The 17,667-nt window shown below is 44.2% G+C and overlaps 2 protein-coding genes across 5 annotated transcripts in view; both read left to right on the top strand.

Moving 5' to 3' along the window:
* The first annotated feature begins 22 nt into the window (after nt 1-22).
* Nucleotides 23-6,131, top strand: msantd1 (Myb/SANT-like DNA-binding domain containing 1). 3 transcript variants are annotated; one of them, XM_020043128.3, is made up of 4 exons: nt 23-1,339; nt 3,556-4,000; nt 4,168-4,455; nt 5,169-6,131. In XM_020043128.3, exons 1-4 carry the CDS (start codon nt 1,306-1,308, stop codon nt 5,467-5,469), a joined length of 1,068 nt encoding a protein of 355 aa, XP_019898687.2. In that variant the 5' UTR covers nt 23-1,305; the 3' UTR covers nt 5,470-6,131. The 3 variants fall into 3 exon arrangements, with proteins under 3 accessions (XP_019898687.2, XP_019898689.1, XP_019898688.1); XM_020043130.3 differs by lacking the exon at nt 23-1,339 and adding an exon at nt 1,504-1,562; XM_020043129.3 differs by lacking the exon at nt 23-1,339 and adding an exon at nt 1,743-2,000.
* Nucleotides 6,132-6,585: 454 nt separating this feature from the next.
* rgs12a (regulator of G protein signaling 12a) overlaps nt 6,586-17,667 on the top strand; it is a 54,979-nt gene continuing 43,897 nt past the window's right edge. For both annotated transcript variants that reach the window (XM_020043545.3, XM_029117646.2), the window contains exons 1-3: nt 6,586-6,750; nt 7,413-9,336; nt 13,064-13,180. In XM_020043545.3, coding sequence (XP_019899104.3) covers nt 7,495-9,336; nt 13,064-13,180 — 1,959 coding nt within the window. In that variant the 5' untranslated portion in view covers nt 6,586-6,750; nt 7,413-7,494. The remainder of the gene's footprint in view (nt 6,751-7,412; nt 9,337-13,063; nt 13,181-17,667) is intronic.

Below are 17,667 nucleotides of genomic sequence, written 5' to 3'. Positions count from 1 at the left end.
AGTGTACCTATGATAAAAATGACAGACCTCTACATGCTTTGTAAGTAGGAAAACCTGCAAAATCGGCAGTGTATCAAATACTTGTTCTCCCCACGGTAGTGTCCTCTCCTATTCCGTCAAGTCAATACAGATGAAGGATCAGGTTTGGGAAAAGGCCACTTTAGACTAATGAGATGCAGGAGGAATTAAGTCAGACATAAAGCTACGACTGGACCTGCCACCTGATGTCAGCTATAAAGCTATGATTGGACCTTCCACAAGATGTCAGATATAAAGCTATGATGGCACCTGCCACCTTATGTCAGCTATAAAGCTATGATTGGACCTGCCACCAGAGGTCAGATTTGCACTACACAATGAAGCATCATCCTTCAGTCAAAATCAAACATGGAAAGTCGGATATAACTTGCTGTCAAACCTAACAGATTAAACTGTTTGGTCAATCATTGTATTTTGTTTGTTTTGGACACAGAAGTCTCATTCAGCTGGTTAAATGGACCGGTCAGCTTGTGTTGGGTCCATCATGAACCATATTTTAAATATCTATGAGTAATTGTTAACATACAATAAGCCAATATTTATAGTTTCAATTTTTTCTGTATGCGCTGTGTGTCCACGTGCACAACTGTACATTAAAAAAAATGATAAGTTACTAGTACAAATGTAACTGTACACATTCCTTTTATTTAATGTGCTACCTGTTTTTTTTTATTAAATTGTTTAGTCGGGATATCAACACCACAAATGTTTTACATTGAAGTATTGTTTAGATATGTTTTACAGATGGGTGATTACATGGTCCTACATGCCTGTCACGTGATCACTTCCTGGATGGGGGTCATGTGACGTTGTAGATCCCCCAATGGTTACTTCCAATGGATTGGATGGGCAATGTAGGCCTTTAATGTTTTTTTGTCTATTCAGTTTTTACGCTGCTCCGTTTGTCATTTCCTCTCCCAGGTTCTGTCAGACCTAATATGTCCTTCAATGGGAATAAAACACTGGTTTAAGGCTCATGAGCACTTTGTAAAAAAGTTGGAAACAACTATGACGGCAGAGAAAGTAGTAACATGTATAAAAGGAGAAAAAACTTGCATTTAAAGTAACATCGGGACTATTAAATGAATATGAGTATTATGATTACGGTGTTGGTGTGTGTATGTACCTTTTATTCAGGTATTGCAGTGAAGAGTTGCTCGGGGCTGGCGGACCTGCCAGGTGGACACTGAGGAAAACAACCTAATCCAGTAGCCTAAACCGGATCTTCTTTTGTTACCCGCTGTTGATAACTTGAGAGATTGAAAAATGTGTGGTATTTCTGCAAGAAAAAAATGCTTTTGTGAGTAACTGACAATTTGCGCAATTGGCAAATGCGTTTAAGACTGTGTTTTTCTGCGAAGAAATTCTATCAATCCTTGAAGGTTCTACCCAAATCCTGACTTGGCAGATTCAGTCTAACCATGTAAAAACCATGAGGGTTTATCCGTAGATTAGTCTGTGCTCTGGATTAGGAGTCCGGATTATGTCCACTTCAACGAATGAGAAACACTAGTGAGATAACTGTAAGCGTAATTACAATATACAGTAGCGTGAGTGGCCTTTCAGATTAAACAATCACTGCTGAATTTCTGCCCCTATTCTAATTAATTAGCTTATGTGGTCATAGCAGCCAACGTACCTACTGGCCAAAGGCAGTCTCTGTGGAATAACTATTATATCACTACACGCTTATGGGACGGAGGGCTGTTGTGCCACAAAGTGCCATTTCTGGACAATTAAGTTCAATTTGCAGTTAGTTTTGATCTATTTGAACGACTTGAGCATCTTGAATGCGTTCCCAGACATTCATGCGGCCAACAGGTATAAGTTGATTAACAAAGCCTGTTAGCCTTAGCTAATAGTGTCTTTAAAATGGCTTCTGTTGGAAAGGAGTTTAAAATTCATAAAGGTCCTGTGAGGAGTGACGACCCATTATTTCACTCTCCTACAGAGATAATCTGGTGAGAACATGGCCTTGGCACATACTGTCTTTTGACACCTAATAGGGCTTATCTTGTTCCTGGACGGTTCGGCCAAAATAGCCTGTGAACACAGCTACTTCAGGACAGATACGGAACGCATCAATATGTACAATATGTGTGTTGACACACAGACGCAAATAACCCCAGGTTTAAAACCTGCATGGACCACATCAGTAAATGTATACGATGAATTTACTGTAAACATCTTTGGATAATTTGTAGTGTCTGGTAAATGGCATAACGTGAACGCCAGGCTATCTGTCCATTTTAATGAAGCAGGCGTTTCAATGATTGGGTGACAGGCATGATGGATTGTGAAACGCGGACAGGGTTACGGCATGATGGAACGTCTGTCAGTTTTAGAGCAGATGGCCTGGGTTTAACAAGGCTAGAACTTAGTTAAAACAGAGTGACAGATTTAACTGAGTGTCACTAATAAAGACAAAGTGATCGTGCCTCACAGATGGATTTGGCTATTATTTGCATTATATTCTCTTCTGGCTTCCATGTGGCACCGTCTTAGACGTTGAGGAGACAGTGACACATTAGGTTTACTGATCCTCTTTCTCTTATAGAGCTGTTTAAGTTCTTGAAGTGAAGGGGTCAATAATAAACGTAGTTCTCGCCATCTCAGCCCTACAATGAGAAGGGCTCTGAGCTTTTCTGGACAAATTGATACAAATTGGTACAAGAAAATCTTCACACTGAGACCAGAGAGGTCTTCGGGCTGCTTCGCTTATAAAAAATTTGCAAACTCCTGCTATGTGGCTCACTTGTCTGTACACACTGTCTGGCACTACACATGAGGTTTGCACACAGAGGGAGAGAGAAAGAAATAGACAGAGAGAACATGCTGGGCAAACCCTTGTAGTATAAAGTCCATATTGTGTTGAGGAGAGGGGGGTGGGGCTTTAAGTGTCTGTATAAGTTGACCTAAGTGCTCCCATTGTCTTGGATTGATTCAAATTCAAAGGCTCCCATTGTCTTGGTTTGATCAGAATGCGACTTCCACACTATCATGTCATTTGCCTCATAATGTATTGCATTATAACTTGCAGAGAAAATAGGGTCCCTGCGCTGCCTGCACTTAGTGGTAAGTTTCTTGTAAATGCAAAGGAATATCCTCCTGTTTTCATCCAGTGGCTGCAAAAAGCCAGTCCCTGCACTTCCAACTGTCTGTTATTAAAAGCTTTTAAATGCAGCAACGTCTTGGCAGCCAGCCCAGTCCAAAGGCCTGTTGCCAAGGAAACAAATGACACTGCTCTCTCACTCCACTCCCTCCCTCCTCCCAGGCTCATATTTCAAATCTTTTTTCCCCTGTAATCTCTGGCCTACCTCGCTGCCTTTCAGCTAAAAGCTTTTTGTCATGGCATTCGTGTGAGAGAGCAGCTCGAGGAGGAGAGACAGTAAGCGGTTAAGGGAGAAAGAGGGAGGAGAAAAGAGGGGCCTCCCTCTTGTTGCCAGGGTAACTTGACATCACGGTGACGATTTCCCCCATTTAAAAGCTTTTAACCGGATCCCTCTTCTGCCCTAGGCCCCATTTTGAGTCCTCTTTCAGCTAAGCTCGGGGGAAGGGCGCAAGCGAACAGAGTGGTGTGTGGCTGCTTGCAACCACGTTCCAAAGACAACAAGGACGAGAAGGACTTCCAAACTGAACCTTTCTGGGGCATATTTTCGTTTACAAAACGGAAACCGAGCGAGAGTGTTTTTGAGAGGGCTTTCAAAATGGCTGCCGAGGACAGTTTTAGTTACCTTGCCCCAGGACACAGCGAGAAGCACAGAAGGGCCCGAAACTGGACAGATGCCGAGATGAAAGGGCTCCTGTATGTATGGGAGCAGAACGTCGCAGAGCTGAAGAAATGTAAAAGGAATGCCAAGATCTACGAGAAGATGGCACAAAGGTTCTTCGAGCTCACGGGAGAACAGCGCCACCGAGAGGAGATCAAGATGAAAATCACCAACATGTCTTTCCAGTACAGGTAAGTGGACCGACAAAGGTTGCAACATAAACCTGCACAAATCTTCACCAGAGACAGCAGGACAACTGAATTTAATTCCACAGGTGTTACCTAAAACTCCTCACAGGGCAGACTTTCTTTCATGCCCTACTTGACCAGTATTATTGACCTTCCCCCGTCTTTGACAGGAAGATGAAGTGCACAGCCAATGGGAGCAGCGGAACACCCGACTGGCCTTACTACAAAGCCATAGAGAAGATCCTCACCAAGACGGCCGACAATGGGACCATGAACCCGTTTGAGCTCCAGTCTTCTGGCCCCTCCACTTCCACGGAGGCCTCAATGTCCCACGCCGAGGGCCTCTCCATGGGGTTCCTCCCAGAGTACACAGGCTCCTCGGACGAGACGGAGATGAAGGAGGACCTGGACGAATCGGACAGCTCTGGCCCTTCGCACTCGGCAGCTCCCTGTCCAGAGTGAGTGCAGGATTACATATCAGACATAGAATAAGGGAAGGGGGAGACTGGGTGGAGGCAGCGATGGATTGACAGACAGAGAGAGAGAGTATTAAGTTGAGGTATTCAGCTGAAACAGAGAGAGAGAGAGACAAAGTTGTTGTTTAACCCTCATACGCTCATTGAGACCCAGCGACCCCCATAAAAACGGAAAATCTACACGAGCAATGGTCGATGGAGATTAATCAAACTAGCCACTGACAACAGCGAGTTAGTGACAGTGACTTGGTGAGCCTGGTACAGCATTAGACCCAATGTCCTGGGATTCACATTGATGTTCTTTAAAGAATATATTTTCCTACCTTCTTACTACTGTCGTGAGTGTCACAGAGAAAAAACGATTTGGACTCTAAAGACGCTTCTGGAACAATCCTCTGTAGCTGTTCAGGTTCTGCCTTGGTCTCATACAACTGCTCTAACTCAGCCCCCCATGAATCAAAAAGACCACTGGTTGCTGCGCATCCCAAACCGAAAGGGTCGTATAGTGGGGTAATTTGAATTTTTAGCCATTGTAGGTGGTCATCAAACACACAGGAAGTCCAACCAACCCTGAATGTTACTGCAATGCTAAAAACTGCTTATACAGCCTCTGAAGTCCTCTATTATTCCCTGTGCTCTCCATGAACATTGCCATTGTGGTCACCTTCACTAATAACCCCCCCCCTTCTCTCCAGTTCACACCCCTCGCCGGTCAAAAGGAAGAAGGTGGGCCAGCATCTGTCGCTGAAGCGTCGGAAGCTGAAGGTGATGGAGGCCATGTTGCAGGAGCAGCAGAAAGTGAGCCGGGCAGTGGAGGAGACGTGCCGCGAGGTGCGCCGTGTCATGCACCAGCAGAACTTCCTCCAGGTGCAGAGCTTGCAGCTCCAGGAGCGCATGATGAACCTCCTGGAGAAGATGATCCAGCCGCCTGCAGCCCCTGCTCCCACCTGGGCAGTTGGAGCGCAGCCTGGGGTCAAAGAGCCAGGCCAGGGATGAAGGGTCAAGGGTGAGGGGTCATGGATGTGTGTGTGTTGGACTTCAAAATAAATGATATAGGCTATCAAAGACAAAATGCTGTACGGTGATTATCCACTATAAGGCAATGCAAGAAAGGCTGTAAATATGGACTCTGAACGAGAATCATCCTTGGCATGGATGAATGACCACATGGAAAACCTTGTTTGTTCATCAGTACTGAAAACAATCACCCACTGAGTCATTTCTAGCATGGCAATCTAGTGATTGCTTTGAGAGTTTATGGAGTTAAATGACAGATTTTAGAGATATCTAGAAAAATACTTTTTTTGCACAAAACCCAATGCCAACAAGTTCTACATCTTGATGACAAAGGGCATGTACATTTGGTGTTGTATCAATGCTTTTCTAATGTGTGTTCACATGGTGTATGTATGCATCTTTAAGCAGGCATAATTGTCGGACATGTCTGAAGTGCATGACTGAAATAAAAACTGTCTTCGTAACAACCTCTCCCTTTTGTCCTGGAAATTGCCACGAGGTTGCACTGTGCATAGTCCGATCGGCATGTAATATGTTATAATAGTGTCTCTGTCAATCTGACGGCGGTGTGTACACATGCATATAAAGACCACGTGATTTACTGCCCTCGCGACCGTTGCAGCCCTTTGACCAAAACGGAGACTTTGTTTACATATGATTCGCTTATCAGAATGTTACAAAGTAGCACTTCTTAAGCTCTGTGTTTTACACGTCCTCTATATTTAATGTAAGCAATTAATTAATTTGCTTATTAAACATTATTCATTAGCTCGTAATACATCATTAATTTTGCAAGCTTGATTTATTTTTTATATATAGCCTTGATATACATGTAGAAAGTTAAGTATCATGCTTAGTGGAAGTTATTATTTAGTTTGTAAATTTAAGATACATCGGCGTTCTATTTAGGTTTCTAATTTGGTTGTACAGTTCAGATTATCTTAACCAATAGGATCACTACAAATATTTAAATATTGAACGTGACGGACATTGAGATTGACAAATGAAAAATAATCACGTGCTCTGAAAACGTTACGGTGTCATGGTTACCATGAAAGACACATTGTAATCCCCAACAATGAATGGAGGCGGGCGGAGCTTTTCACTGTGCCATATGGAAAACCGAATACGGGAGGGAAACTTTTGAAAACATGAATTATTATGTGGCTGAAACTTCGCACATGTGTTCTTGAAATTTGTATATTTGGGACTGTTGGGAGTAGTACACCCTTTGATCAGACTTCATGAAGCTACGAAAAGGTAATGTCAGTCTCAACCCTGGAAACATTGTTGGATTTTCTACATGCAAATATATAGAGCGTGAGTGCAACTCAAATGCTTTAGAAAATATGTTTTTGGTTTTGTAGTATTTCATTAGACCGGCCTAAATGTTTTGGCGTTTAGTAAACAGTTAGAGAGGCAGTGAAAAGAAACAGTCAAAGCGCTCGTGCGTGTTTTCTTTGCAAACCTATCGCCTGAAAGCTCGTGCTTAGATTTAACTGCTCTTTAGAAGTGGGGCCAGCTGGCGCTGTCTGTACGACGAGTAGACGGTTTATTTGGAAGGTCACTTTCAGGACCAAATGGTCACTGAATACATACAGTCCCCATGTATTTGGAGATTGTTATAGTGTGTAAAAATATTGAAGTATTATGATATACATATATAATTTGTTTTGTTTATTATGTATAAAATAAGGTACAGAACACATTATGCTTGGCACAGAACACATTGTAACAAATGTTTTGAAACAGTATTAGCCTACATGATAGTTGCTTTTGAAAAAAAAGGTATATTATGCCTAGGCATACTGATTCAATATCTTTAAGAAACATCTTCATCCATCAATTGAGCTTTAGTAGACTGATTATATCTCACTTAGCTTTGCTAAAATCTCTCTCCCTCCCTTTTTATCTTTCAACAGCCATCCAGTGTTGTTACTAAACATATATTACCTCAGCGTGACTCAATTCCCACACTGCTTTAGAAAAACAAGCACATTCTGGATGAGGATGCCGGGCCTAAACGAGGGGGCGCGGAGACGTCTGGATTTGACCTCCTCTCGTGAAGTCAGGGGGGTAGAGGTTGTTCGAGGACGGGTCGGATACGGGTTTACATTAGCAGGTCAAGGCCCGTGCCTGCTGAGTGGTATATTGGAGGGAAGCCCTGCAGACCAGGTTGGGCTGAAGCGGGGGGATCGTATAGTGAGCGTCAATGGCACAGACGTGGCAATGGCATCCCATGAGGCAGTGGTGCAGTTGATTGGCACTTGTAAAGGACCCTTGCGTTTGGTGGTGCTTGTCGGGCCCGGGCCTGTGGTTAGCCCTTCCTCCGGCGACCAGAAATTGGGGATTTGTAGAACAGAAGGAAAGGGGGTAGATTTCCGCGCGGTTTCGGACCATTCCGGCGGCTCTTTGTGTCATTTTTTCAGTGCCACCCCAGCTAAACTGCGGCCGGTGTCAGAACCGGACATGTCCCACTGGACACGACTGGTGCCCGAAACCCAAATTGGCGTCCTGTCTGCGGAGGAAATGTCCGAAGTGGCCGGCAAAGTCTCTGTTTTCAGTGAACAGATTGACCTGAATCCAGACTGGACCGCTCTGAACACGGCCATGGTGGTGGGCTACCTGGGCTCCACTGAGCTAATATTGGCCTTGTCAAGCCTGGGCTCAGAGGAGAATTGCCTGCGGGTGATCCGCGGCTGCATCAAACAGATGGGGACTGAGCAGGAGACCCACACGCTAGTGATGATGAGGACCATGTTGGACTGCGTCCGCCTCTGTGATGACGCCGGGGCTGTCCTGGCCGCTTTCCCTGCCGAGAACCTCGTCCTTGGCGTGGTGTGTGCGGAAGACAGGCGTTTCTTTTGCCTGGTAACCACCGCGCACACCCCCGAGGGCCCTGCCGGTCGGACTGGGCCCCTCAGGAGCTCGTGCCACGTGTTCTTCATTGACCCGGACCTGTGCCTTCATGGTGACCACCTTGACATCGCTGGGCGTTTCGGCTTCGACTGTACCCCGGACCCAGACACCCAGGGCTGCCTGGAGTTCCCCCCCTCCCCCCCCTCTGTCCTGCAGTTTGTGTCTGTGCTGTACTGTGACATGGGAGAGGACGTGGAGAGGCTTAGGACCAGGCTAGACAGAGAGTCGGCCCATCACCTCCAGAGGAGTGCCTGCGGGAAAGGCAGTGCTGGCAGCAACGGGGACAGTGGGATCGGTAACTCCACCCCCCCTGAGGAGAGAGCGGACAGGGATTTCCCCGTCGCCCGTGGAAACGACCCCGGGGGCCACCTCCCCAGCTGTCCATGGGAGGATTACCCCCCGGCTGAGGGAGAGCTCGCCCGATCTGCACCGCCCCAAAATGGCCGCCTCAACCTAAATGGCCACCCTAATCCGGGGAGCACACATTCCCTTTCCGAGTCGTTACCGGGCCCAGCGTTGTTGGCTGGCCCATCCGGAGGCCCTCCGCCCAGGCTGGAGTTTCAGTTCAAGCCCCCGCCCCCACCGTACCAGCTGTCTAAAAGCCAGAATCTAACAGGAGGAGGCCCGTTCAGAAGCAGCCAGCGCTGGTTCTCAATGAGCGTCAAGCAGAGGTGGCCTAGGGGCCGTCATGGAGAGCCAGAGGGCCATGCAACATCGGCTACTCACAGCTGGTCAGGACCATCTCCGGTGGGTAGCACAAATGCCCTGCCACCCCCCATGGGCCAGATCCCAGTGGAAAGGTACCAGGCAACAGAGGCCATGGCTATGATGTCGTTGCCTCAGAGGGAGGAATGGGCCGGTCGACACTGGAGAGCTGACTCTGGAGAACTGCTGAATGGACAGCCTAGTAAAGATGTCAATACCAAGGTGAGATTATGTGTGAAAAGGTTTTTTGTTCAGGGGAGGGGGGAGGGTAACCCTATCCCAAAGTTTTCATGGGACATGCAATGGCTGAACAAAAACAGCTTTTTCCTCATCTCTTTTCCACATCTGTTTCTGTGTTTCTACAGTCATGTGAAAAAGTAAGTACATCCACTAGAAAGGTGTCTTTTTTCCACATATTTGGACATACAGCTCCGGAAGACATTAAGAGACCACTGTACCTTTTTCTTTCCTTTCCAAAGAAGTCAAAAAGGAAGGTTTGGAGTGAGGAACAGAAGGGTTAAATTAAGAGACCACTGCAAATTGAACGCTTCTGTTCCTCACTCAAAACCTTCCTTTTCAACTCTTTTGTAAAGGAAAGAAAAATGTGCAGTGGTCTCTTCATTTTTTCCAGAGCTGTATGGATATTTGCTTTTCACTTCAACAAACTGTTGATAGATAAAGGTAACCTAATTTAACAAATGACACTGAAAGATTTTACTTTGTAATCATAACTCATGAAAAATCCACAGAAATGCTAATTCATAGGTGTGGAAAAAATGTGTGTACCCCTAGCTTTAGTAGTTGGTGTTTCCCCCTCAAAACGTAATCCCACCACCTCTATGGTTTTGGGTTGGTTTGAGGTTCCTGTATTCAAAAGCAGTGTTTAGGTTTCGCCAGACCTGGTATCTGTCATTCCAGACAAACAACTCCACCATGGACTCACCTGTCCAGAGAACAGTGTTCCAGTAGTTCTGGTCTTCACCCAGTTGGTGTCTAGCAAACGTCAATTGTGTCTTGATATTCTTTCTTAAAAGCAGAGGCTTTTTCCTTCTACCATGTAGCCCAAGTTTGTGCAGTCTTTTTCTGGCAGTTGACTCATGCACTTGGACACTGATAGCAAGAGTGCCCTGTAGATCTCTTAACTCTTCCCTAGGGTCTCCTTGAGACTTCTATGAGCATTTTTCAGTCAGCTCTTGGGCTGATTATGGCAAAACAACCTGTCCTATGTAGATTGTCATTGGTCTGGGATTTTCTCAACTTGTAGAGGAGAATTATTTACTTCAAATTTCTTGGAAAGTGCTTGATAATCCCAGACTCATGGGCATCAATAATCATTTTTCTGAGGGGATCAGATAGGTCTTTTGACCTTGGCATGATGCGTTACTACACACACATATGGTGAAAAAAAATTCTGATTGTTATGGAAGGCTGGACCCTTTTAGGTGCAACTGATTCGATAGGGTTGTACTAACTTGCATTTCTGTCTATTGTAAATACATGAATGGTTTCAACTGTGGTGTCATTTGTTAAATTGGGTTGCCTTTGCCAAAAGAAAGTCCACAGGAATGATTCATGTTACTATGTAATATTGCCCCTTCACTCTTACATCCAATATAATGCACCCTGCCTCAATTGTCTGGTAAATACACATTTAAAGAAAGTTCTGGTATAGACAGGTTGCACTGTTGTTTTCCCACGTGTCCACAAGATGTCCCTGTTTCACTATCAAGATGTGAAGGGAGTGTGTTGCTATTTGCAATCATTACTTAGTACTTGCAGCATGAGCCAATTCAGTAAGTTTCTGGTTGGCCCATACTGTAGGGTCATTCAAGTGTTAGAAATTACATTTCACCAAACATTTTAATATTTTCTCTGGGATCACTGAGATTAGGATATGTTAGTACTTATTTATCTTCAATACTATAATGTTTTGTCAGATATAATTAATTTTACCGAAATCTCCAAGTCTTAGCGATTAATACAACAAACCTCAACCCCCCAAAAAATGCAGTGTTTTGATATGCATTTTACATTGCTCTTTTGTTTTAAAGGCACTAAAATGTGGTTAGTACAATACTAACCTATTCACTCTTTTCCCAGTTTGAGTGTTTTATTAATAGGAGGACCATGTGAGGTAAAGTGGCTGTTTGAAAAGTCTGAAGGACTATTAATGAATAAATTAACACTTGCTCATCAAAGAGCTACTCCATATGATGCATCACAGATAAAAAATATTTTATTTAATAGCTGATTGTTGTCTTTGTATATACTGCATTTCATAAATTTTATTTCATAGCTGATTTTTGACTTTGTATATACTACATTTCATAATATGATATTTAATAACTGATTGTTGTCATTGTATATACTACATTTCATATTTTTTTGTAAACTTCAACTAGTATGTAATTGTTAGCGTTTACGGACTACAAGTTTTTTTAAATTCAAATTTATGAAATTATTTGAAAACTTTATTGGAATGCATTTTAGTAATGAGATTTTGTTGAAAACATTTACACATACTGTATATAAAAAAAAATATATAAATTACAACATTTTAAACATTTCAAATATTTCAAACCATATTTCAAACTCTAATAGTTGTTTTGTCGGTTGATTTTCTATCGACATGTTGTGGTTTCCTTAAATATTAAGAAATGGTAGTTGACCATTTGATAAAATGTTGTTTTTGTGCCTACACTTTCGCATGCATGATGAATGTAGATAGAAATGGTTTATTCCCTGTAAATCCAGACATTTGGCAACTGCTTTTTTGCTTCGACAGATTGGCACATTGGAGGAACATCTGGTAAAAAAAAAATGTGGAGTCCTCCTCTCCCATCTGATATTCAGCTTTCCGCTCGTTTCTTTTCCGGTGCAGATAGAAGATTGCCTTGAGTCAGATGACAGAGGGGAAATAACGTCTGCTGTTTATCATTGTGTTTCTCTCTCACTGTTTATCCAAGCAAGAATTATTGTCCTGTGTGGCATACGGCAGGATGAATCGTGTGTCTTTCTCTCTAGCCTGCCCCTCTTCTGATGTTCTGAAAATCAGGCCATTTTGCACAGGAAGGGGAAAGCAAATTATGGGGTAAAGCCCATGTAATTCCACGGTAATTACCGTCAATTCTTAATTCCAACTCAAACATTGGACTAGGCTTTCACCCATCATTATAATGGTTGGGTGGCGCATTTCTCACGCTCGTTTAGCATATCGCAGTGAAACGGCTAGACTAAGGTGCAGATGAAAGAGGAGGACTTAAGTTCGATGGCAACTTTCAAGATAAAAGAAGGTGGAAATCGAAATTCTTCCATTCCTGCCCCACCGCACATTGCGTGGCATCGTCCAAGCATTACGCATAAATGCAACTAATGGGTCGACCTTGTTTCACATGGAGCTCACTGGGATTCTTGCGCGGCCAATCAATCCGTTGTTACCGTACAGGCTGCGGGCCAATCACATTTGCCATCACGGCCTTTCGAGAGTTCTGCTTTTGGGCAGAAGGTGGTTGCGTGTGATGACCCCTTGTTTTTTTTTAAATGACAGACGGCATATGGGCCAAAGAGCCAGGCATCTTGCTTTACATAATCCTGGTTTAGTTTCCCCATTAGATCCTCCTTATGACCCCCTCCAGACTTTAGAAAGCCAGTGGTACAGTAATCCAGAATGGCAAGCATGTATAAATCAGGCTTTTCTACTTTGAATTTAAGTGTGTTCCATACGGACGGATGATCGTGTTAAGTGAATCACTGATAATCTTGCTAATCCCAGAAACCTACGGGATGGCAAAGGTGTTCTCTCTGTGTGTTTGTCCTGTCTATGTTGGTGATGTCGTGAACTAACTATGGCCAAAAGCCACACTGGGACCAGATATGGTAATTTTGGCAGTGTGATACTTTGAAAGACGGTCATTAATGCTTGTAAATGTTTCTGTCCTCTCCTTGAAAGGGCTCCAAGTTCTGGGGCATGGGCGCAGGGCGCTCGTCTGGCCGCCGCTTCTCTGGCCGCCGCTCATTCCGACACTCCAAGAGGCTCAGTGTGGCAAGATCACTGGACGACCTGGAGGTAGGCCCAATGTCCTGTACACTTTAACTGCTATGAATTCAAACCTGGCTCCATCATACCGAGTTTCTTTGCCTGGCATGAAAGGGGTTGCCCCATATGACTAGCAGAAGTCTGCAGTTCATGTTTTAAGTTAATGTTGAAAATGTATTTTTTTTCTACAAACGTTTTCAGTGTGCCTGAGATATTCCCCATCTAAACGTTCTCACCGGTCCATATATTCCTCAAACTATCCTTCCCACCCTGTCACCCTGGACTAGCTAAGACTATCCCGGTCTTGTTCGGTAAGGGAAGACAAGTTGTGTTATTGTTTCAATTCAGTCTTGTAAACATTAGGGGCAGGATTCTACACAGTTCCCTTTTAAATAAAGTAATGTTGATGCCAAAGAATGAGAAGAATTGACTGACACAAAACCTTCTTTAAATAAAATAGTTTTTTACTTAAAACGACAGTATCTCAAAGTCATTTGCTAGCAAGTCATGAACATGCATAATATCTAACCTAAAAAGTTTTTGATTAAAATATTTCAAATTCAAATACTGATAAATATCCCTCCCATTGTGAGAGTGCTTGCACAAATATGCACTGCTGCTTTGAACTTTATGACTATTGTCAAATAAAGGCATAATATACTTTCTTCGTACTATATTAAAATCTTATCATCTATCAACAGTAAACTTACAGATAGGATCAGCTACCTTAGTAAATACATCATAAATCAAATGGCTTGTTGTCTAAATTCTGCATGTTAAAAATGATAGCCAGCTTGCTGGCTCATTAACTCTCTTTGATATCCTAGCACCATATTTATCTAAGGAGGGATAGGCATTGTAGAGGAGGGGTATTTGAGAGGAGCGGTAGGTGCTGTAGAGGAGGTGTATTTGAGAGGAGTGGTAGGTGCTGTAGAGGAGGGGTATTTGAGAGGAGCAGTAGGTGTTGTAGAGGAGGGGTATTTGAGAGGAGGGGTAGGTGCTGTAGAGGAAGGGTATTTGAGAGGAGGGGTAGGTGCTGTAGAGGGGGGGTATTTAAGAGGAGGGGTAGGTGTGGTACAGGAGGGGTATTTGAGAGGAGGGTTAGGTGTTGTAGAGGAGGGGTATTTGAGAGGAGGGGTAGGTGCTGTAGAGGAGGGGTATTTGAGAGGAGGGGTAGGTGTGGTACAGGAGGGGTATTTGAGAGGAGGGTTAGGTGTTGTAGAGGAGGGGTATTTGAGAGGAGGGGTAGGTGCTGTAGAGGAGGGGTATTTGAGAGGAGGGTTAGGTGTTGTAGAGGAGGGGTATTTGAGAGGAGGGGTAGGTGCTGTAGAGGAGGGGTATTTGAGAGGAGGGGTAGGTGTGGTAGAGGAGGGTTATTTGAGAGGAGCGGTAGGTGCTGTAGAGGAGGGGTATTTGAGAGGAGCGGTAGGGGCTGTAGAGGAGGGTTATTTGAGAGGAGCAGTAGGCATTGTAGAGGAGGGGTATTTGAGAGGAGCGGTAGGTGTTGTAGAGGAGGGGTATTTGAGAGGAGCGGTAGGTGCTGTAGAGGAGGGGTATTTGAGAGGAGGGGTAGGTGCTGTAGAGGAGGGGTATTTGAGCGGAGGGGTAGGTGTGGTAGAGGAGGGGTATTTGAGAGGAGGGGTAGGTGTGGTAGAGGAGGGGTATTTGAGAGGAGGGGTAGGTGTGGTAGAGGAGGGGTATTTGAGAGGAGGGGTAGGTGTGGTAGAGGGGGGGTATTTGATAGGAGGGGTTCTGTAGGTGTTAAAGCTATTTTTTACAGGTCACCTAGTTAGTTAGCCAGCTGGCATGCCTATTGCATGCATCCCCATACTTACCTTATTAGAATAAAGGCCAACTAAAATGTTGCAACGTTTGTTTTTAGTCAACTCATCCGTTTCACCATAGATTTAGTCTTACTGTGTGAGATGGAGAATGAGCGAGCTTGCACAGCTAGATATGGCCTGTTGACAGTCTTCTGCGTCAAAGGAGGATGCACATGGATTTTAAATGTAGCGGGACTATGGAGAGGTAGTCAGAACAGGACCGGTTGCTGATTAACAAGAAAAGGCCCATACTGGCCTGTTATACCTGCGATTGGACATACATGTATCTGTATTTTGGTATATATTGTGGTCTAATACAATTTATTTATGTTTTTAAAACAGACCCTATATAATCTGCAATGCAGATGCAAACACAGAATTCAGACGAATGGACTTAAACAATTGTAACAAATATAGTGGGGAGAACAAGTATTTGATACACTGCCCGATTTTGCAGGTTTTCCTACTTACAAAGCACGTAGAGGTCTGTCGTTTTTATCATAGGTACACTTCAACTGTGAGAGATGGAATCAAAAAAATCCTGAAAATCACATTGTATGATTTTTTTAATAATTCATTTGCATTTTATTGCATGACATAAGTATTTGATCACCTACCAACCAGTAAGAATTCCGGCTGTCACAGACCTGTTCGTTTTTCTTTAAGAAGCCCTCCTGTTCTCCACTCATTACCTGTATTAACTGCACCTGTTTGAACTTGTTACCTGTATAAAAGACACCTGTCTACACACTCAATCAAACAGACTCCAGCCTCTCCACAATGGCCTAGACCAGAGAGCTGTGTAAGGACATCAGGGATAAAACTGTAGACCTGCACAAGGCTGGGATGGGCTACAGGACAATAGGCAAGCAGTTTGGTAGAGAAGGCAACAACTGTTGGCGCAATTATTAGAAAATGGAAGAAGTTCAAGATGACGGTCAATCTCCCTCGGTCTGGGGCTCCATGCAAGATCTCACCTCGTGGGGCATCAATGATCATGAGGAAGGTGAGGGATCATCCCAGAACTACATGGCAGGACCTGGTCAATGACCTGAAGAGATCTGGGACCACAGTCTCAGAAAACCATTAGTAACACACTACACCATCATGGATTAAAATCATGCAGCGCAAGCAAGGTCTCCCTGCTCAAGCCAGCGTATGTCCAGGCCCGTCTGAAGTTTGCCAATGACCATCTGGATGATCCAAGAACACCATCCCAACCGTGAAGCATGGAGGTGGAAACATCATTCTTTATGGATGCTTTTCTGCAAAAGGGACAGGACGACTGCACCGTATTGAGGGCAGGATGGATGGGGCCATGTATCGCGAGATCTTGGCCAACAACCTCCTTCCCTCAATAAGAGCATTGAAGATGGGTGTTCCAGCATGACAATGACCCAAAACACACAGCCAGGGCAACTAAGGAGTGGTTCCTTAAGAAGCATCTCAAGGTCCTGGAGTGGCCTAGCCAGTCTCCAGACCTGAACCCAATAGAAAATCTTTGGAGGGAGCTGAAAGTCTGTATTGCCCAACGACAGCCCCGAAACCTGAAGGATCTGGAGAAGGTCTGTATGGATGAGTGGGCCAAAATCCCTGCTGCAGTGTGTGCAGTTCTGCTTTTCTGATGTGTCAAATACTTATGTCATGCAATAAAATGCAAATTAATCACTTAAAAATCATACAATGTGATTTTCTGGATTTCTCCCCACTATATATTAATCTGTGTGGGCCTGTGGATGTTGTCTAACCATTGCTGTGCTTTAAACATAGTACAATGCTTTACAAAATGCTCAATAACACTACAAACAGCAGTATTACACTGCAATCTCAAGTCAGCCTACAATGCAATGCAAAGCAATATACTTTTTGTTACTGTCATTGTATAAAAGAAAGGTGAACTGTGATATAATTCTTTTGACATGTTGCCCAGCCCTATTGGGAAATGTGGTATTTGGTGGCACACTTCCGGGTGAGGCTTGCTCACAGAGTGGTCTTTGTGTGACCCAGAAGCGTGGTCTCTGTTTATTTGGCCTTGCTAACGGCCAGTCTGGTTAAATGACATGCCCGAATTGCTACTCTGTCACCCCTGTGTACTCTTGCCCCCCCCCCCCCCCCCTTGCTTTCACATGCATGCACACGGCCGTACAACAACACACAGACACGCTGTGAACACGCGTGCCCCGTGGGTCAACCCCCGTGCCAAAACGGTGTTGTGAACGGGAGAGCTCTGGTCTCCTCTTTAGGTTCTGTGGGGGTTCTATAATCTCATTGCAACGTACGCCTGTGGAGAACGGCCTCACGCTGTGCAAGAGCCGAGTTATGATGTCCATTTGTCTTGCTCATGTTTGCGTTTTATTTTGGTTGACAAGTCTGTGAGAGACTCGACATCAGTGGCTTCTGTCAAAACAGCAGCTGATTGGCTTGTCTCAATACGGCTGCTGCTTTATTTGCTACACTGCATTAGGAAGTTATGACTTTAATGGTTTCTTCTCATTTTGGATTTTGGGTGATATCTTCGTCATTTGCTTTGCACAGGACAGGAGAGAAGGTGATGGTATTGTCAGGTAGTGTGTGAACCTGATACTCTACTGTCGTCTACAAAAATGATTGGCTCTCCTTGTAAAGATGAAAAATTAAATGCTGTATTAAATGAACAACATAGGTAATTCCATGTTGTAACACATGTGAAATGTA

The sequence above is a fragment of the Esox lucius genome, chromosome 24 (genome assembly GCF_011004845.1).
Source record: "Esox lucius isolate fEsoLuc1 chromosome 24, fEsoLuc1.pri, whole genome shotgun sequence".
Taxonomy (NCBI): domain Eukaryota; kingdom Metazoa; phylum Chordata; class Actinopteri; order Esociformes; family Esocidae; genus Esox; species Esox lucius.
Note: the sequence above shows the minus strand (reverse complement) of the source record. Positions and strands in the feature narration are given on the sequence as shown.